This window comes from Dasypus novemcinctus, chromosome 14 (assembly GCF_030445035.2).
Source record: "Dasypus novemcinctus isolate mDasNov1 chromosome 14, mDasNov1.1.hap2, whole genome shotgun sequence".
Taxonomy (NCBI): domain Eukaryota; kingdom Metazoa; phylum Chordata; class Mammalia; order Cingulata; family Dasypodidae; genus Dasypus; species Dasypus novemcinctus.
This window is the reverse complement of record NC_080686.1, coordinates 9,978,296-9,999,558: the sequence shown is the minus strand read 5'-3', so window position 1 is coordinate 9,999,558 and position 21,263 is coordinate 9,978,296. Positions and strand designations below refer to the sequence as shown.

General features: G+C 36.4%; 1 protein-coding gene across 1 annotated transcript in view; it reads left to right on the top strand.

Annotated features, from left to right (window-relative positions):
* PRKDC (protein kinase, DNA-activated, catalytic subunit) overlaps positions 1 to 21,263 on the top strand; it is a 199,218-nt gene that overhangs the window by 10,508 nt on the left and 167,447 nt on the right. The window contains exons 8-16 of the mRNA XM_058275516.2: positions 4,060 to 4,115; positions 4,198 to 4,228; positions 4,725 to 4,882; positions 6,659 to 6,805; positions 8,770 to 8,934; positions 9,369 to 9,537; positions 18,351 to 18,400; positions 19,005 to 19,130; positions 20,381 to 20,533. Of these exons, the coding sequence (XP_058131499.1) occupies positions 4,060 to 4,115; positions 4,198 to 4,228; positions 4,725 to 4,882; positions 6,659 to 6,805; positions 8,770 to 8,934; positions 9,369 to 9,537; positions 18,351 to 18,400; positions 19,005 to 19,130; positions 20,381 to 20,533 (1,055 nt within the window). The remainder of the gene's footprint in view (positions 1 to 4,059; positions 4,116 to 4,197; positions 4,229 to 4,724; positions 4,883 to 6,658; positions 6,806 to 8,769; positions 8,935 to 9,368; positions 9,538 to 18,350; positions 18,401 to 19,004; positions 19,131 to 20,380; positions 20,534 to 21,263) is intronic.

The following is a 21,263-nucleotide window of genomic DNA, read 5'->3' as shown; positions in this document are numbered from 1 at the left end:
AATTGGCTTGGAAATCTCCTCACTAAGTGCATTATTTGCAAATTGTGCCTTCTCATGCAATATCAGAAAACAATTTTACCATATTCTCTACCACTTTAAAACAAGAATTGCCTTTCTTCCAATTTTCAAAAGAAATATTTATCATTTCTTCTAACGCATAGCTGAAAGTACCTTTAATATCCATATATCTATCAATATTCTGTTCATGATGAATTATGTAATTTCTGAGATGATATAAACTTTGTCTGCTGCTCTCATTTTTGAGTCCTCACAGTCCTTCCATCCTCTACCCATGACCTTACTTCCAGTGCTGTTTCCACATTTTAAGGTCCTTGAAATGACAGCACTCTGCTTTCTAGTATCAAAACTGTTTTGGTTTCCTGACTGCAAAAGCAAATACTATATGATGAGTTAATCAATGGGAATTTATTGGCTTATGGTTTTGATGTCTTCTCTTTTCTTCTCCAGGGTCCTTTGACTTTGAACTTCTTGCTTCTCCAGTTGTTTTCTCCCTCTGGCCTTCTCTGTAAGGTCTCCAGTGATAGGAGTAAGACCCTTTTGATTCAGTTCCATACCTTAACTAAAAATAATCCCTATAACGGGGTCACAGCCACAGGAATGGATTAAGGTTAATAACATGTTTTTCTGGGTTATATAACTCCAAGCCATCATATGAGATTATCCTGAATTATCTGAGGGAGCCATAAAATCAAGAGTCCTCTTAAGTGGAAGAGGGAGTTGGAAGAGTCAGTATCAGAGTGATGCAATGTGAGAAACACTTGACTGGCCGTAGTTGGCTTTGTAGATGGATGAGGGATTCATGAAGCAAGGAATGTGGGTGACAGCTAGAACCGGGGAAATTAATTTTCCCTTAGAGCTTCTAGAAAATTATGCAGCCCTCTTGACACCTTGATTTGAGCTTAGTAAAACCCATAAATTTGTGCTTTTTGTGCTACTAATTATGTGGTAATTTGTTACAGCAGCTCTAGGGAGCTATGTAGCTAGAAAATGGTACATTTGAGATTTTGCTTGATCTTACTCTAAAATTATTCCTTTTTCTGTCATGCCATGATTTGTGACTTCAAGTACTAAAAGTTAATTAACACAATCATTCAAATGGTAAATATTTCCTGGTGCTAACTATTTAAAGACTGATGAATTAGATATTGGATTCAATGACCCAAAACACCAAGTTCCTCTTACCATGAGTTTATAATCTAGTTTATAATCAGTGTACAATGATGGGAACAGGCTGGATGCAGTGAACAGGACTAAGAGTGGAGAGGTGGGAAACCCATCCCGTAGTCTGCTGGTTCCTAGAAGCTAAGGCCTGAAAGATGGGAAGGGGCTGGCTGGGGAAAGGCATTCCAGGTAGAGGGGTCAACAAGTGCACGGGTTGAGAGGTTCAGGGAGAGCTGTTGTGTCTGGAGCTTGATGAGCTCAAAGGGAGAGCAGTGAGATGAGATTGGGAAGGCCAGTTAGGGTCAGTTTGTGAAGGGCTTATACACTGGGATTTCATTCAAAGGCATGGATTTTAAAGAAGGGTCTGACACGGACCAGTTGCTGTTTTAAAAAGGTTTCTCTGACTGTTGTGAGTTTGAGATAGCTTTTAGTAGTATGATGGAATTGAGAGAATTTGCTCTTCAATGTAGAGAGTGAGTTACTGAAGTTCATGTGGTTGATTATTTTGTTGAATGGTTTGAGGGAGGACTGGGTATCAGGCAGAAATTCTAGTCTTCTTTTTTTAAAGATTTATTTATTTATTTCCCTCCCCCCCACACACACACACCTTGGTTGTCTGTTCTCTGTGTCTATTTGCTGCGTCTTCTTTGTTCGCTTCTGTTGTTGTCAGCGGCACGGGAATCTGTGTTTCTTTGTGTTGCATCGTCTTGCTGTGTCAGCTCTCCGTGTGTGCGGCGCCATTCCTGGACAGGCTGCACTTTGTTTCGCACTGGGCAGCTCTCCTTACGGGATGCACTCCTTGCGCGTGGGGCTCCCCTACGCGGGGGACACCCCACATGGCACGACACTCCTTGCGGCATCAGCACTGCGCATGGGCCAGCTGCACACCGGTTAAGGAGGCCCCGGGTTTGAACCGTGGACCTCCCATGTGGTAGACGGATGCCCTAACCACTGGGCCAAGTCTGTCGCCTAGTCTTTTGTTTTGAACATGTTTACTTTGAGATGCATATAAGCATTCAAAATTAGATGTCCTGGGAAGTGGATGTGGCTCAACTGATATAGCATCCACCTACCATATAGGAGATCCAGGATTCGAACCCAGGGCCTCCTGGCCTGTGTGGTGAGCTGGCGCATGCACAGTGCTGCTGCATGCAAGGAGTGCCGTGCCACGCAGGGAGCACCACGCGCAAAGAGTACACCCTGCAAGGAGAGCTGCCCCATGTGAAAAAAGTGCAGCCCGCCCAGGAGTGGCGCTGCACACACAGAGAGCTGACGCAGCAAGATGATGCAACAAAAAGAGAGAGACACAGATACGTGGTTCTGCTGAGAATGCAAGTGGATGCAGAACACACAGCAAATAGACACAAGAGAGCAGACAACGGGGTGGGGAAGGGTAGAGAAAAAAAAATTAGATGTCTAGTGTGTAGTTGCATATGTAAGACTAGATCTTGCAGGCAGAATTAGAACTTAGATAAAAATTTGGAAGTCTTTAGTGTAGAAGTAGTATTTAAAACTATGAATGTAAACAAGGAAATAAGTCTGCATGAAAAGTGTCAAAGAGAGTCTTGAGGAGAGCTTGTGGTGCCACCCTGCTCTAAAAGTCTGGGTGAGGAGAGACCAGAGGCAGAGAAGGAAGGGGTCTTCATTTCAACTAGAGCACCTGCAGTCATGTGGCAGAGGAGGAGCCAGGCAGAGTAGTTAGAACAGACAGGAGGAAGGGGAGGCTGTCAGCAGAAAACCTTTCAGTTAGAACTCTCTTACAAGAGGAGAACATAGAAATAGGGTGTAGCTGTTGGAAGATGTGAGGATAAGGGAGGATTAAAAAAAATAGAAACAAGAGCATGCTTGAAGAAGGGCGGTTTACTGGAGAGAGAAATTGGTGTAGGAGAATGGATAGTGGAAAGATAAAACCTTTAAGAAGGCTGAGATTAGTACTCGTTCTGTGAGAGAAAGTGCAATCCCTTTAGTCTTTGGGCTGAACCTCCTGGCTATGTTCTCCTAGTCCACTCTTTCTAGACCAACTGAAGATTGAAAATTCCAAGTGTCTTTGTGTCTGCATACTTGCGTTGACATGGTTACTTTCTATTCAGATGATCTTTTCCCAACATATTCTTGTAGGCCCAGCTCAAATGCATTTGTCTAAAGCCTTTCCTGAATATGCACAGCCAGGAGAAAATCTCTCCTCACATTGAATTCTCTTCTTTTTTCTTGAATCTCTATTTGTAGTTCATTGTTAGAAGAACAGAAATTGGTTATGAATAAAGCATGATTTTTGTAGAGCTGTAATAAATAAGCAATCTTTGAGGCAGTTATACAACGAAATGCATATAAATTAATATAAACTGTAAGTATTATACTTGTGTGCTTGTTGTATCTTCCCTTTTAGGTAATAAGTTTACTAAGGTCAAAGATGATATTTTATTCATATTTGTAATTCCTATAATAAGTTGGGCACGTGTTTTAGAATAAATGCCTGGGTATGTTAGGGGGAAAATAATGTGTTTGGCCTTGTATGAATTATTTCATTTAACCTTTGAAACAACCCTAAAGAGGGTATATACTGCCTGTCTTTACAGATGAGAAAAGTGAGGCTCTGAATGATTATTTAACAAAGCTTATAAGTGAAGGGTTGTAATTTAGACCCATGTCTTTATTATTTCAAATTACTTGTCTGTCTTTCCCATGGTAATAACTTTTGTAACTCTTTAGCTGGTGACAATGTTGTAAGATGTTATTCCTGAATTTACAAGTAGCTCTTGGAGTTAATCTAGATGAAAAAGCCATCTGAAATAAAGCTATTAATTGGAAAGTTGTTTTTAAAATGTTTCAAGTGATGCTGTCATTATTTGTAAGAGAGACTTTTTGTTATTTCTCCAGATCCTGAGACTTCAAGGGAGATTTTTGATTTTGTACTAAAGGCACTTCGTCCTCAGGTAGGATTAATATTACTCTAATTCTTTTATAGTTGAGACTTATGATTGTCAAACATTGATGGTTGATTTTTTTCTAAAATAGATTGATCTGAAGAGATACGCTGTACCCCTAGGTAAGAATCTATATTTAATGAGATTTAATTTTTTATATTATTGTCTTTAATAAGCTCTCAAACTGAGGGAAAATGAATCTGATAACATATGTGGTATTTTACATAGAAATATTTACAGGGAAGCTTTTGGGACTTTGTTTTTAGCTTACAAACTCTGATTGAGTGTTCTCTTTTTAGGTTAGATAATTAAAAAAAAAATACTTGAGGGCATCTTTCAGGGAAATGCATTTTTGATTATGACTTTGTCTAAATAAATCCTTATCCTATTTCTGAATTTGATTTTGGTTCATTGGCCAAATCGCTGGCCTGTTGATTCAAATAAAGGTTATAGTATCAGAGCTGTGATCCAGATCCCTGTTACTATTATATTGTAATGTCATTAGATCTTCATAAATACGGTTTTAACTTTGGCATATACTTAAAGTTTCCTTACTGTTTTTTGTTCTGGCTTATGTTGACCTATTATAAAAATAATTTTTTCTTTTCCCAATTGCAGCTGGTTTACACTTATTTTCCCTGCATGCATCTCAATTTGGCACCTACCTTCTGGACAACTACATTTCTTTATTTGAAGTACTATCAAAATGGTGTAGCCATACAAATGTAGAACTGAAAAAAGCTGCAAATTCAGCCCTGGAATCCTTTCTGAAACAGGTACTATCAGTTCAACCTTCATTTAAACTTACTTTTTCTATAAAAAATTTGAATTTCAATCTTATTTAAATTTCATTTAATTAAGAAATATAACTCAATGCATTAACTTCTGTATTTAAAGAAAAGAGCTTATTATTTGTCAGCTGTATGGGTGGCAGCAGGATGAAAAGAAAGCTAGGAAGATACCAGCTTCGATATGGGCCCTCAGAGCCAAGACTGGGGCAGAGTCTAGTGGACATACAAGGGGAGGTGGAAGGAAGGGTTGGCAGTTGGTGGCTCCGGAGAGCGGAGGTCCAGGAGTTAGTCGGGCAGCCAGGTGAGGGCAAAAAAACCACATCTCACCATAGGTGAGGGCCTCTGTCATGTGAAGATGCTTGTTTTTCAGAACACTTTCAGAACAGGAAGAACCCATTCGCTCATATATTTTCCATCTAGGTAGGACAGTCACAGAATTTGACCCTGCAGGTACGGAAGCATGCCTCCGTTGGCTAAGGAGAGCTGTGCCTGTGAGCACGGGTCCAAATGGGGATGTCCTAAGCATCCAAAGGTATCTGAAAGTATTTGTTTCTCAGGCTGAGTGGCAAGGGCGTTAGACTATTTAGGTGGCCCTGATGATGAATACCAAAGATGTACAACCCTAGTTGTGTTTGAAGCAATGTTACAAGTGGATCCTGGGAAACCTACCTGAACTGTAGTGCAGATGGCAGTGGCTGTAAATAAGGGCCATAATGTACAGGAGGGACTGGAGAGAAAAAAACTGCCATCCTTTTTCTAGATATAATGCAACTCCAACAAAAGTGTGGAATAGGTACACTTTTTCCTTGGTACCCTCGCTTGCCCATTCTGTCCCTTTCAATTTCTTGGCATACCCTGCTATTCTCAACCTTCCCATTAGGCTTGTTCTCTTTCCCAGTTTATTCTGAGCATTAAGAGTACCTCTTCTTCCTGGCCCTTCTAATAAAAAATGTGTTTAGCTTAACTTGGCTGATTTTGGTTGTTAAGGGAAATAAAAGTTTGAGGAATTATTTTTACTAATTCACAGAAATATGTTTGGATCTTAATAAACATTTGCTCAGATGTATCTCAACAGTAGAATTTCAGGCTTGGTTACTGAGGTGAATAACAACGTCCAAGGCTTGTGCAGGGAGATGGGGGTTTGTGCACAGGGGTCACCCTTGTTGGCCATCCCTTAGGCCTTGCTCCCCGACTATGCCTGTCTTTCTTAGCTTCATTTTGTCTTGTTCTCTGAAAACTAGTTTTCAGATTTACTTCTCCACGATAAAGTGGCAGTGGCAGTTAGGGACAGTGCAGAGGGTGGGGTGGCGGAGGAACGGTTCTGTGGAGTGTGTAGTTGTAACCGCTGTTCTATGTTAACCTAACAGAACTCACTGATGCACTTCTGAGCTCACTGAACTCTGTCCTCACAGCTGTGTCACCCTGAGTTCTGGGTGATTGCTAAAGACTGTTTTCTGCTTTATCCAGGGAGCATTCATTTTTCTGTTTAGACTTCTTCCCACATTTCCCTGGCGTTTTCAGCCTTTTTTCTAGTAAAAAATGCATTGGCTTTTAATATAGCCCTATTTAAGAAAGAGTGTCTTTCTAAAACTAATGGGTACTGAGCACATTCAAGCAGGGATCCTTTATGTGTAAAAGTGGTTGTATTCAACTGTAGCAACTGAGATTATAATTTCAATAAAACAAATCTGGCCTTTTCACATTTGTATAGTTATTTTGCTATTAAATATTTCTAAAAAAGTAAATATTATACATTTTCAGGTTTCTTTCATGATGGCGAAAGATGCAGAAATGCATAAGAGTAAGCTGCAGTACTTTATGGAACAATTCTACAAAATCATTAGGAACATGGATTCAAACAACAAGGAGTTATCCATTGCTATTCGCGGATATGGACTTTTTGCAGGAGTATGGTTCATTAATTTATCTTTTAATTTTCACTTGACTGTGTAAAGGAATGTAATTATTGCATTTTTGAACAGCATCTCCCATCTGTGACAAAGTTATTTTCTGTTTTATTATTAACAGTTAAGGGTTTTTTGAGTACCTGCTATGTACTAGGATTCTTCATATTTACCATCATAAATCCTCAAACCCCCCCTCAAGCTATTATTAGATTTTATTTTTTTAAATTTTATTTTCTTTTAAGATTTGTTTTATTTCTCTTCCCTTCTCCCTCACCCCAGTAGTCTGTTCTCTGTGTCCATTTGCTGCGTGTTCTTTTTTTGTCCACTTCTGTCGTTGTCAGCAGCACAGGAATCTGTGTTTCTTTTTGTTGTTGTTGCGTCATCTTGCTGTGTCAGCTCTCCGTGTGTGCGGCACCATTCCTGGGCAGGCTGCACTTTCTTTCGTGCTGGGTGGCTCTCCTTATGGGGTGCACTCCTTGCGTGTGCGGCTCCCCTACGCGGGGGACACCCTGCGTGGCACGGCACTCCTTGAGCGCATCAGCACTGCGCATGGGCCAGCTGCACACGGGTCAGGGAGGTCCGGGGTTTGAACCGCAGACCTCCCATGTGGTAGACGGATGCCCTAACCACTGGGCCAAGTCCGCTTCCCAGATTTTACATATGAGGAAAGTAAGACTCAGACAAAGGCAGATTGTCTGAGGACACAGTAATTGGCAGACAAAACATAAATCCAAGTCTTAAGACTAGAAATGCCATGTTTTTTCACTATGCTATGCTGTCCCTTATTTATGACATAAAACGTTTTAGAAAGAGAAGATCATAAGACAGAAATATATTTAAGGATCTTGAGAGTAACCCTAATTATTTCCATCCTAGTGGGTGATTATGCCTTCTGCTTTATAGAGAAAATAACTTCTTGTCTCTCTTTCTACAAATTTATCCATCATTGTCTGTTTTCCTGTTTCAGAGAATGAGGGTCCCTCCTAACTTTTTCACTCTCACTATTCATTCCATCTATTTATATAGCTAGAACATGATAGATGAGCAAAAGTAAGAGGACCACTCCAGTACTGAAGGAGGCTGGACTGAATTCTGAAGTCTAAAGAAGCGTTTGAAAAATTTGAAATTGGTAGTAGCATGATCAGATTTGTGTGTGTGTTTTTTTTTAAAGATTGGTTTTTATTTATTTATTTCTCTCCCCTTCCTCCCCCCCACCCTGGTTGTCTGTTCTGTGTGTCTGTTTGTTGCATCCTCTTTGTCTGCTTATGTTGCCAGCAGCACAGGAATCTGTGTCTCCCCTTGTTGCGTCATCTTGTTGTGTCTGCTCTCTGTGTGTGCGGCACCATTCTTAGGCAGGCTACACTTTCTTTCGTGCTGGGTGGCTCTCCTTATGGGGTGCACTCCTTGCACGTGGGGCTCCCGTATGCGGGGGACACCCCTGCGTGGCAGGGCACTCCTTGCGCGCATCAACACTGTGCATGGGCCAGCTCCACACGGGTCAAGGAGGCCTGGGGTTTGAACTGCGGACCTCCCATGTGGTAGGCAGACGCCCTAACCACTGGGCCAAGTCCGCCGCCCCCAGATTTGTGGTTTTAAAAGATGGTTCTGGGTGCAAGGTGTTTATGGTGTAGTGGTGAAATCTACTTCTCTGTTCAGTTGTCATTCTCTTCTCTGAATGGCTTGGCTCATAGGGCAGGGCCTGCATTGCATTTGTCTTTGAGGCCCTCCATCCAAACAATTTCTAGAATAGAGCTGACAATCAATAAATTTTTTATGTATGAATAAATATTTAGAGTGTGATTACAGATTATTTTAAAAAGCGTCTTTATAAGAGACACTATATTTTAAATGTATATTTCTTCTCAATAAGCGTGTTAATATTCTGTATATAATATAACACATTAAATATGCATTATTTTGATATTGATAAGGCTGAAAAAGATTTTTGTGTTACCTTTCCTAAAGCCTTGTAAAGTTATAAATGCAGAAAACGTTGACTTGATGTACATAGAGCTTATTCAGCGCTGCAAGCAGATGTTCCTCATGCAGACAGATACCCTGGAGGACCACGTTTATCAGATGCCAAGTTTCCTCCAGTCTATAGCAAGTGTCTTACTTTACCTTGACAAAGTAAGTGCCATAGGTAATTAAACTGAGCACAGTTTTAAATATTTAATATCAGTTCTTCAAATAATTTCATCGAGTTTTATGATACATTCAGTACAGAAACTGTTGAGACCAATATGACAATTTTAATAAGTGTTTTGTGTAAATAGAAATATTGTCACAAAACTTGATTTTTTGTTATCCAAAGCAGAAAGGGTAATTTATTATGCTTTTCATCTTTCTAAAAGACTAAGAATTTCTACTAGGCACAGAATAGAATTTTAAGTATCATTCAGACAGTTTACTTTGATCTTAGCAATTGCAATAATAAATGTTAAACTTAGTAAAATAAATAAAAAGCCAGATTCTTCATTTATATAATAACTTTGTAACTACTTTGAATACCTTTATTTATTTATTCCCACCCCTAACTCTTACTCTGCTCTCTACTATGGTAGGTTCCTGAGGTGTATACCCCAGTTCTGGAACATCTCATGGTGATACAGATGGACAGTTTCCCACAGTATAGTCCAAAAATGCAGTCTGTGTGCTGCAGAGCCATGGTGAAAGTTTTCTTAGTCTTAGCAGAGAAAGGGCCAGTGTTCTGCAATTGCATTGGTGCTGTGGGTAAGTATGACATTGTTTTCTATGATTTAAAAAAAAAATTTTATTAAATAAGTTGTGGATTTAAAAAAAAAAAGTTATATGTTTACAGAAAAATCATGTAGAAAATACAGTTCCCATACCGCCCCTCTAGTTTTCCTTAATACTTTACATTAGTGTGGTACGTTTGTTAAAAGTGATGAAAGAGTATTACTGTAATTGTACTAACTATAGTTAACTGTAGTCCATAGTTTATATTACAATTCACTCTTTGCTTTATACAGTCCTATGGTTGGTTGGTTTTTGAAGTTTTTATTCTAATAACATATATACAACCTAAAATTTCTTCTTTAAACCACATTCAAATATGTATTTCAGTGATGTTGATTACAGTCACAGTGTTGTGCTACCATCACAACCATCCATTTACCAAAACTTTTTACTCATCCTAACCAGAAACTCTGTACCAATTAAGCATTAATTTGCCATTCACAACCCCCACCCCAGCCCTTGATAACCCGTATTCTAGTTTCTGACTGTACAAATTTGCTGATTCTAATTATTTCATGTCACATGTCATACAGTATTTGTCCTTTTGTGTCTGACTTATTTCACTCAACATGATGTCTTCAAGGTTCATCCATGCTGTTGTATGTATCAGAACTATATTCTTTTTTATGGCTGAAACCATTGTATGTATCTACTACATTTTGTTCATCAATTCATCATCTGTTGGTGGACACATGGGTTGCTTCTATCTTTTGGCAATTGTGAATAATGCTGTTAGGAAGATCGGTATACAAAAATTTGTTTGAGTTCTTGATTTCAATTTTTGGGGTATATATTGAAAGTGGGGTTGCTGAATCATGGTAAATCTATGCTTAACTTTTTTTAGAACTGCCAAACTATTTTCCGCAGCAGCTGTACCATTTTACATTTCCATCAGCAATGAACTAGTGTTCCTATTTCTCCACATTCTGTACAACACTCATAATTTTCCTTTTTTTTTTTTTTTTTAATAGTGGCCATTCTAGAGGGTGTGAAATGGTATTTCACTGTGGTTTTGATGTGCATTTCCATAAATGGCTAATGATGTTGAGCATTTTTTCATGTGTGTTTTGGTCATTTTATATCTTCTTTGGAGAAAATGTCTATTCAAGTTTTTTGCCCATTTTTAATTGGGTAGTTTATCTTTTTGTTGTTGAGCTATAGGATTTCTTTATATATTCTGGATATTAAACCCTTAATGGATATGTGGCTTCCAAATGATTTTTCCCATTGATTAGTTTGTCTTTTTCGCTTTTGTGATAAAGTCCTTGTTGCACAAAAGTTTTTAATTTTGATGAGGTTCCACTTACCTGTTTTTTCTTTTGTTGATTGTGCTTTGGGTGTAAACTCTTAAGAAACCATTGCCTCACACAAGATCCTGAAGATGCTTCCCTACATTTTCTCCTAGTTTTATAGTCCATTTTTAGTTCATTTTTGTCTATGATGTTAAATAGGGTGTGGATATCCAGTTTTCCCAGCACCATTCGTTGAAGAGACTCTTCTTTCCTTTCAACTTTGTGTGAGTCTTCCAGCTTTATTCATTATCGAGATAGTTTTAGTTATTTGGGGCCCTTTACCCTGCAGCTAAATTTCTTAATTGGCTTTTCCATTGCTGCATTTTGAGAGTGGGTTGAATCTGTAAATAATTTGCCAGTGATATCTTGGCAATATTTAATCTTCCAATCCTTGAGCATGAAATTTCCTTCTATTTATTTAGATCTTCTTTGATTTCTTTAAGCAAAGTTTTGTAGTTTTCTGTGTATAAGTCCTTTACATCCTCGGTTAAATTTATTCCAAAACATTTGATTCTTTTTATTGCTATTGTAAATACTAATGATTTCTATGGGTTGATCTCGCACCTTGCTATTTGCTAAATTCATTTATTAGCTCTAGTAGCTTTGTTGTAGGTTTTTTGGTACTTTGTATATTTAGGATCCTGTCATCTTCAAATAGTGAAAGTTTTACTTCTTCCTTTTCTAATTTGGATGCATTTTATTTCTTTTTCTTGCCTAAGTGCTTTGGCTAGAACATCTACTGCAATGTTGAATAACAGTGATAACAGTGGGCATTCTTGCCTTATTCCCAATCTTAGAGTCTTTCAGTCTTTCACATTGGGTACAGTGTTATCTGTGAGTTTTCCATATATGCCCTTTGTAATATTGAGGAAGTTTCCTTCTCTTCCTATCTCAAAGTGTTTTTATCAAAAAAGATGATGGATTTTTGTCAAATGTCTTTGTGTCAATTGAGAAAGTCATGTGATTTTTCCTCTTCAATTTGTTAATGTGGTGTATTATGTTATTTGATTTTCTTGAATTGAATCACCCTTGCATACATGGGATAAACCCATTTGATCATGGTGTATAATTCTTTTAATATGCTGTTGGGTTTGATTTGCAATCATTTTGTTGAAGGTTTTTGCATGTATATTCTTTAGAGAAATTGGTCTTAATTTTCATTTTTTGTAGTATCTTTATCTGGCTTTGTTGGGGTGATGCTGGCTCCATGGAATTAGATAATATTCCCTTCTCTTCAGTTTTTTGGAAGAGTTTGGGAAGGATTCGTATTAACTGTTCTTGGAATGATTGGTAGAATCATTACCAATGAGGCCATCGGGTTCTGGGATTTGTTTTGAGAGGAGGATTTAGATGACTATTGAGGTCTTCTATCTCTTGTAGAGTCAGTGTGGGTTTTTTTGGTGTTTCTAGGATTTTTGTCCATTTCTATCTAAGTTGTCTAATTTGGGCATATAGTTGTTGATAGTATCCTCTATGGTTGGTAGTAATGTCCTCCCTCTGATTTCTGATTTTACATATTTGCATCTTTCTTTTTTTTTGTCAGTCTAGCTAGGTGTTTGTCAATTTTATTGATCTTTTGGTTTGTTAATGCTGTTGTTTTTTAATTCAGTTTCATGTATTTCTGCTCTAATATTGGTTGTTTCTTTCTTTCTGCTTACTTTGAGATCAGTTTGCTACTCTTATTCTAGTTCTTCCAGGTGAGCACTTAGGTTTTTGATTTTGACTCTTTCTTTATGTAGCTGGTTAGGGCTACAAATTTCCTCCTCAGCACTGCCTTCACTGCATCCCATAGGTTTTAATATGCTATGCTCTTGTTTTCATTTGTCTTGAGATATTTACTCAGTTCCTTTGCAATTTCTTCTTTGGCCCATTGTTTTTGAATGTGTTGTTTAACTTGCATATATTTGTGAATTTTTCACTTCTCTGCTTGCTACTGATTTCCAGCTTCATCCATTATGGTTAGAGAAAGTGCTTTATATAATTTCAATCATTTTAAATTTACTGAGACTTATTTTGTGACCCAACATGTGATTTCTCTTGGAGAATGATCCATGAGCACCTTAGAAGGATGTATATCCTCCTGTTTTCAGGTCCAATGTTTTGTATATGTCTCTTAGGTCTATTTCATTTTTCATATTATAAAAGTTCACTCTTTCAGTATTGATCCTCTGTCAAGATGTTTCATTTGTTGATGAGAGTGGTGTATTGAAGTCACCAATTATTATTGTAAAAATGTCTCTTTCTCTCTTCAGTTTTGCCAGTTTGCCTTGTATATTTTGGGGCACCCTGGTTTGGTACATAAATACTTATGATTGTTATTTCTTCTTGGTCGATTGCCCCTTTTATTAGTATATAGGGTTCTTCTTTGTCTCTTATAACAGTTTTGCACTTAAGGTCTATTTTGCCCAATATTAGTATAGCTACTTATTCCAGCTCTTTTTTGGTTACTGTTTGTGTGGAATTAAAAAATTTTTTTTACAGTCTTTCACTTTCTACTATTTGTGTCTTTGGGTCTAAGGTGAGTCCTCCCATCTCTATCATATGCCATAGATTCAAGCAAGTGTTTTATTATTGATTCTGAGAGGAGACTATTCCAAGGGATGTCTTACATCCCCATACTGATGATGTCACCCATAATCCATTTTGAGTTGATTTTTTTGTAAGGTATGAGGTCAGGGCTCACTTTTAGTTTTTTGCATATGGATACCACCTTTTCCCAGTACCATTTGTTGAAGATACTATTATTTCCTCATTGAGTGGACTTGGCAACACTGCCAAAAATCAGTTGGCTATAAATATGAAGGATGGTTTCTGAACTCTCAATTGATTGCATTGGTATATATATCTTTCCTTGTGCCAGTACCATGCTGTTTTGATTACTGTGACTTTGTAATACATTCACATTTTAATATTGGGATGTATGATTTCTCCAACTTCATTCTTTTTCAAGGCAGCTGTGGCAGTTCATGGCCTCTTATCCTTCCGTACAAATCTGGGTATTCGCTTTTCCACTTCTGCATTTTGATTGGGATTGTATTGAATCTGTAAATCATTTTGGGTAGATATGGCATTTTGACAGTATTTAGTCTTCCAGACCATGATCATGGAATGTCCTCCCATTTATTTAGGGCTCTTATTTCTTTTAGTAATCTCTTATAGTTTTCATTGTACAAATCCTTTTCATTCTTGGTAAGATATATTCTTAAATACTTAATTCTTTTAGTGCTATTATAAGTGGAATTTTTTTCTTGATTCCTTCCTCAGATTGTTCATTACTAGGTTATAGAAACAGTACTGATTTTGAGGTGTTAATCTTGTACCCTGCCACTTTGTTGAATTTATTAGTTTCAGTATCTTTCCTGTGGATTTTTCAGGATTTTCTGTAAATAGGATCATGTCATCTGCAAACAGGTAAATACTTACTTCTTCCTTTTCAGTTAGGATGCCTTCTTTTTTCCTTCATTTTTCTGTCCAGTTGGTCTGGCTAGAATGTTCAGTAAAATATTGAATAACAGTGGTGACAGTGGACATCCCTATCTTTTTCCTGATCTTAGAGGTAGAACTTTAAGTCTTGCATCATTGAGGATGATGTTAGCAGTGGGTTTTTCATATATGTGCTTTATCATGTTGAGGAAATTCTATTCATATTTTTTAAAAGTGTTTTTATCAAGAAGAGAGGCTAGATTTTGTTAAATGCTTTTTCTGAATCAATTGAGATGATTTTGTATTTTTGGTTTTTTTTTTAATACCTTTGTTCTGTTTATGTTATGTATTACATTTATTGATTTTCTTACTACCTTTACATCCCTGGGATAAATCCTAGTTATTATGTTGTGTAATTATTTTAATGTGCTGTTGTATTCAATTAACAAAGCATTATTTTGAGAATTTTTGCTTGTATATTCATTAGAGAAATTGGTTTTTAATTTTCTTGTAGAATCTTTTTCTGGCTTTGGTATTAGAGTGATGTTTACTTTATAGAATGAATTAGGAAGTCTTGTCTTCTCTTTAATTTTTTGAAAGCGTTGAGCTAAATTGGGTTAATTGTTCTTGGAATGTTTGGTAAAATTCCCACATGAAGCCATTTGGTCCTGGGCTTTTCTTTGTTGGGAGGTGTTCACTGCCTAATTCCATTTCTTTACTTGTAATTGATCTGTTGAGGTCGTCTCTTCATTCTTTTTCTTCCATAGTCAGTGTAGATTGTTTATGTATTTCTAGGAATTTGTCTATTTCATTTCAGTTATCTAATTTATTGGCGTACCATTATTCATGGTATCTACTTACAATTCTTTTTCTGTTGATTCAGTAGAAAGGCCCCCTTTTCATTTCTGATTTTAGTAATTTGTGTCCTGTCTCTTTAGTTAAAAGTTTGTCATTTTAATTGATCTTTGTGAAGAACCAAACTTTTTTAAAAATTCTTTTCTGTTTTTTTTAATGCTCTTTTATTTATCTCCACTCTAATCTTTGTTATTTCTTTACTTTTGCTCACTGTGGGTTCAGTTTGCTCTTCTTTTTCTAGATCCTCCAGTTATCAAGTTAGGTCTCTGATTTGAGATCTTTCTTATTTGTGGGGGGGAGGGAATGTTTTATGATTTATATGTAAAATTTAGTAAGAAATCATGTAAAATGACAGAAATATCCACCTTACAATAAGAGCCAAAACAACCAAAAATCACACACTGAATGTAAATTTTAATTATAAAACAAGAATATTAATTAAAACATTTTAAAAATAATCTCAATTATTTGGCAACTTACCACATTATTGAGACAAATTTGATCTTAAGTTGGACAGTTCGCTCATATGGGAGTTAAACATGTTTAAAAAAGAATTTGGAAATAAAGCCAAGTTTCTATCTTGAAATAATTATGTGTAAAATAACATAAAATCCTAAAACGCGATAGATAGGAGTGACCTAATCTTCAATGCATTTCTCATCACTGCAAAAGACAAATATGGAAAAAATGTTGGTGGAAGCCTCAGAAGAACCCAGAGGAGAGGGGGAACACCAATGGGGGTCTCCACTGCATGGACTTTACCTGTATCACAACCACTTTCTTGTTTTTTAACATTAGCATTTAGAGCTATAAATTTCTCTCTCCATACTGCTTTTGCTGGATCATGTCTGTTTTGTCATGTTGTGTTTTTGTTTTTATTTGCCTTGAGCTATTTACTAATTTTCCCTGTGATTTCCTTTGACCCATTGGTTGGTCAAGAGTACATTTTTTTAATTTGTTGAATTTTCCTTTTCTCCTAGTGTTACAGATTTCTAGCTTCATTTTTGTGTGTGTGTGATAGGAAAACACACGTTTGACTTCAATATTTTAAAATTTGAGAGTTCTTTGTAACCTAAAATATGATCTGTTCTGGAGAATGACCTATGTGCAGTAGAGAAGAATATAGTCTATAGCTGTTGGGTAACGTGTTCTATAAATGTCTCTTAGGTATAATTGGTTTATAGTATCATCAAGTCTTCTCTTTCCTCATTGATCTTTTGTCTAGATGTTTTATCCATTCTTGAAAGGGATATATTGAAGTTTCCTACTGCTAATGCAGAACCATCTTTTTCTCCCTGAAAATCTGTCGCTACTTGGTTCATATATTTTGGGACCTTTTTCTCTTGTAACATTTTTTACTTCTGTTTATTTTATGTGATATCTATATAGCTTCCCTAGCTCTCTTTTGGTAACTATTTGCATGGCATACTTTTTTTCCATCCTTTCACTTTCTGTCCGTTGTGTTTTGCACCACCGTTGATGGTTTCTGGATTTTTTTCTTATTCCTTTGGATGGGCCATCATTTCCTGTTCTTTTGTTGTAGAATTTGAGAGAGGTTCAATTATTTGTGTATAGAGAGGCCAGGACTCAGGAATGATTTTGAGAAGGAAAAATGGTTTATTTATGGCCAGCCGGACTTGGGAGCTTTCTGTTTGAATCCCGAGCCTCCAACAAGATTTTCAAATGTCTTTTATACAGAGAGGAAAGGCCAAATGGTCCCTTTGTTTCAGTTCTCTGTAGGCTTAAATTAGCATATCTGTCTTCCACATCTTAGGTAAGCTTTTAGCTTGGACTCCAGGCATTCTAGATAAGCTTTTAACATATTTGGTTTGCATTTCCCCTAAATACTTAAAGTTTATAGACCTTGCGTTCTTAAACTGTTTCCTGGGACTGGAGTCGTTGCCATTGTTACTAAGGGCAGGACTGCAGCCTTTTACTGTTCTACACCCACAAGTCAAACAGCTTAGGTTATCTCTGAAGAGACAAAGACCCTTCCACCCATAGCCCACATCACTTTGTCTTGTAATCTTTTATTATACAGTCTCCATTTTAATACTTTAAATTGTTAGATTTGGGATTTAGTCTCTGAGCTATCTGTTCTTAAGTTTTTATCTTGCTGGTGATATGACAGTGATTTCCTTGTATGCAGGAAGTATAAAAACAAAAAATCAATGCAAAAAAGACCTTTCACAGTCTGCAGATTCATTCTGTGTTGGCCCTGTGCTCTTGTTCAAAGTTTAACTCTCCCATACAGAAGATTAGCCTGAGGTGAATATAAAATGCAGTAGCTTCTCCATCATTTCTGAACCCGAGTCTTATCCTAGGTTTGTACTTGCTCAGGACCTTAGGAATTCCCCCATTTACAGGAATTCAAATGCTCACTGTATTCACTGTGAAAAAGACTTTCTCCTCCAGGGGCTCTGTTGTATGACTTAAAGCAGATAATCCTTTACCCCAAGGCACTTCGATTTAATTGTTTCTTTTACTACTTCAGTGGTCTGCTGGCACCTTCTGTATAGAGAGCATATTATGGGATGGTGAGTTGCAGGGGAGTTTCTGGGTTCAGTCTTTCAAGTTACCATCAGATTGATTGGCATTAACATATAGGCACTCCTTGATCCTCCTAGGCGTTAGCCTTCTCCCTCCCTCCAGAATAGGGCCAGGGACTCTTCATGGGAGTGCAAACTGGCTCCACACCACCCTGGGGCATCTACCATATTTAAAACCGTGTTTTCTTGATTTGGCACATGCCTAGTTATTGCAACTGTTTTCCAGAATTTTGAGGAAAATGACTCTGCCAGTTTTTGCTAGTTGTTCAGAGATTCTGTGGGGGGAATTGTAGCCTGAGCATCTTATGACACCATGTTGGTCTTATAACCTATAATGCTTTTTAATGAATGATTGGTTCTTACCATGTGGTTTGATGCATGTAAAGAAAGTTTGCTAAATTCTTTGTATGTATTGATGCCTCTTAGAGAATTTCTAATATTTTAGTGGTCCAGAATCTCCTTTTTTTTTCATTCATTTTTAAAGTATTTTCCCCTTTTCCTTTGAATCTCAGTATTAGGATAAAATTTAAAACTGAAAGTATTAAACAAGTTAGTGAAGAAATTGAGATGTAAAGTTATGTCCCCCAAATTATGGCTATTACTTTGTTGACTGTTTTGGTTATATGTTTCAGTGTCTCTTTTATTTTGGTTTCTTTTTCTTTTTCAGTGCATCAGGGTCTAATCAGAATATGTTCTAAACCAGTGATCCTTCAAAAGGTAAATTTGAAATAAAATATTTTGAAAGTTTGTCTGTTGTTATTGAAAGTTAGAAGTGCTCCTGAGATTTGTTAGTACATAAATGTACAGAAGTAGTCTCTCTTAGTTAATAGCCATGCCTTACTTTTTGAAAAATGTTAGGACAGAATGCTACTGTATTTTGTCAGGTGAATAAACTCTTAACATTTATGTATGAAACATCCTTAAGCATAACTTTAATATTATGTACCCATTTTTACAAAAAGGAAGTGTTTTCTCTTGAGACTGTAGGGCAAAATGCCAAGATGTGCTATGGAAGATGTGTCTTGATTATTAATACTAGGAGTTATGAGAAATAGAGCTAGATTGAGCTGTGTAAGAAAGTGGGATAAATGATTGATAGTGCATTCATTGGATTTGTGTTGAAATCCTATACTATTTTAGTCATTCATGATTTATTTTTGTCTTTTTATTATTATTTCATAATATAATACCGTCCTCAGTCTGATTGTATAGTCTAGTGCTGGTAGCTGTTTTAGCTTAGAAAATTATGAAAGTCACTAAATCCTAGCAGTGATACTGTGTGAGTCCATCCGTAACTGTCATTACGGCTTCTCCTGGCCAGGATGCTGTGACTGGACCAGAGGACGCCCAGATGTCAGGGGAGGTCAGGACTGGCAAGTGGAAAGTGCCCACCTACAAAGACTATTTGGATCTTTTTAGAAATCTCATGAGCTGTGACCAGATGAAGGTAAAAATTACAATTTCAAACCTATGAAAATACCCTAATTATCTTTCTTTCTTACTATCCGTAGTTATAGATTTAAAACTTTACTTATTTCAGAATTATATTTTATTAACTTCCAAAAGTTTTTTTAAAAAGTACTTCAAGTAATAAATTAGAACAGTATAAGTCAGGACGGTGAAAGTGACAACTAGAAAAATCAAGTAAAGGGATAAAATAATTAACTCGTTCAGAATTAATTAAGTACTGTAGCTGAGTCCTCATTTTAGCTTTAAATAGCAGTATAGTATAGCTGATGCTAAGTTGTTCTAACAGGTCCAATCTCCTAGATAGCAAAAAATATAACAGTATTATCACCATAAGGGAGCTATTCTCTCCTTGTTAAAGATGAAGATAAATTTAATAGCTTTGAAGGAGATTGGTACACAGCTATTATTTACATCACTTATCATTAGAATATTAATATCACCAACTGCCTTGTGTGTTTCTAGCAGATGTTTCTTTAGTGCCTTCTGTGAGTAAGGTAGTGAATAGCATTTTAATACAGAGCTTGAGTAAGCATTAATAGCCTTGGAAAAGCGATTTTGTCAATAGATGATTCCTATCCTTTGAAAAATCTTAGGGGTTTTCATTTATTTTCTTACTGAAGTAAAATACTATAGTGACTGTTAGTAATTTTACCTAAAATGTTTCTTATATATAAGGTTAGACATTTTTTAAGTCCCATTGGACTGAGTATAGGCAGAATAACTGGTCTACAATTTTGAAATGGTAGAATAGTTTTACTTACTTAAAAAATGGCAGATAGAACTTGTAAATCCATTCTGAGGTTGGTCATGTATATGTATATATATGTGTGTGTGCGTGTATGTATATATGTACATATATGAACACATAGTGTGTACTTATTTGTGTGTGTGTATAGACACATATGCATGAATTTATTAGGATAAATGCTTTGACAAGGATTGAACCAAATCTTCTCATTCACTACTACTACATACTGAGTAAGTGGTATATTACTGGATAAGTCATATGATTTGACTGACATGATAGTGTCATAGCAACTTAGGAAGGTTTCTAAATTTTGTAGCTTAAAATTTCCAAGTAAAATCTGCTATAGCTTACACGGCATTTTAAAAATAATATCTAAATATATTTGTATATCTGTATACATTTTAATGCTTATTTAATATACTTTGTACTGTTATTTTTTAAACCAATATTTGAAGTTTATTATTTTCCTTTATTTAAAGGATTCTCTTTTATCAGATGAAGGATTTCCCTTTGTGAATTACTCCCTTCAAAGTCTGAATCGCTTAATATATGATGAATTTATAAAATCTGTTTTGAAGATTGTTGAGAAATTGGATCTTACACTAGAAAAACAGAATGTTGGGCAACAAGAGGTTAGAAATTTTTGTCAATAATTTTGCCTCTCTGGTATATCAACTCTCTTTGCATATAAATATTGCCAGGTAAAATAGCAGTTTTTAGGGGATCAAAGAAAATTGGTTTCTTCCCAGTTAATATGTATCATGATGCTTTTCTGCTGGACATGATGTGTAGAAAATCTTACGACTAGGTTGTTCAAAAAGGAATTTAGACATTTAATAGGTTAAAACAATTTTTTGGAAAAAGTTGTTTGCTATTAGCAATAGAAAAGAGGCAGGTAAATCTCATTTGTGTAGAAGTGACTTTTTGCAGTAGAATAGGGAGGCCTGGAATTCCTTTTGTTTTAGCTAAAGAAGCTCTAAGCTCTAGGGTGGAAAATGTTAAGTATGTTCTTGAGATAGTCAAATATAGAGAAAAGGCAGAGAAAGAAGCAAGCCACATGCCTTCTTTACCCTTTTCCTGGCCTGGGTAAAAGGTATCTCCCAGCTCAAAGCTGCCGTCTGATAGCTGCTTTGTTCTGTCTAAGGAGTTTTAGTAATAAAACAGGATGGTAATGAGACTAGTGTAAAAGCAATTGAATCCAGTGGAAACATCTCATCTGTGGTTATAGTTTTTAAACTATAATTATATTTGTTAGAGTTGGTACATTATATACTTCTGCTAAAAAGCCCTGAGGTTAGACAACAAATAAGAGGGAGGATATGCAGAGGATAAATAAAGGAAAAAATAAAAGGTCATTCATCA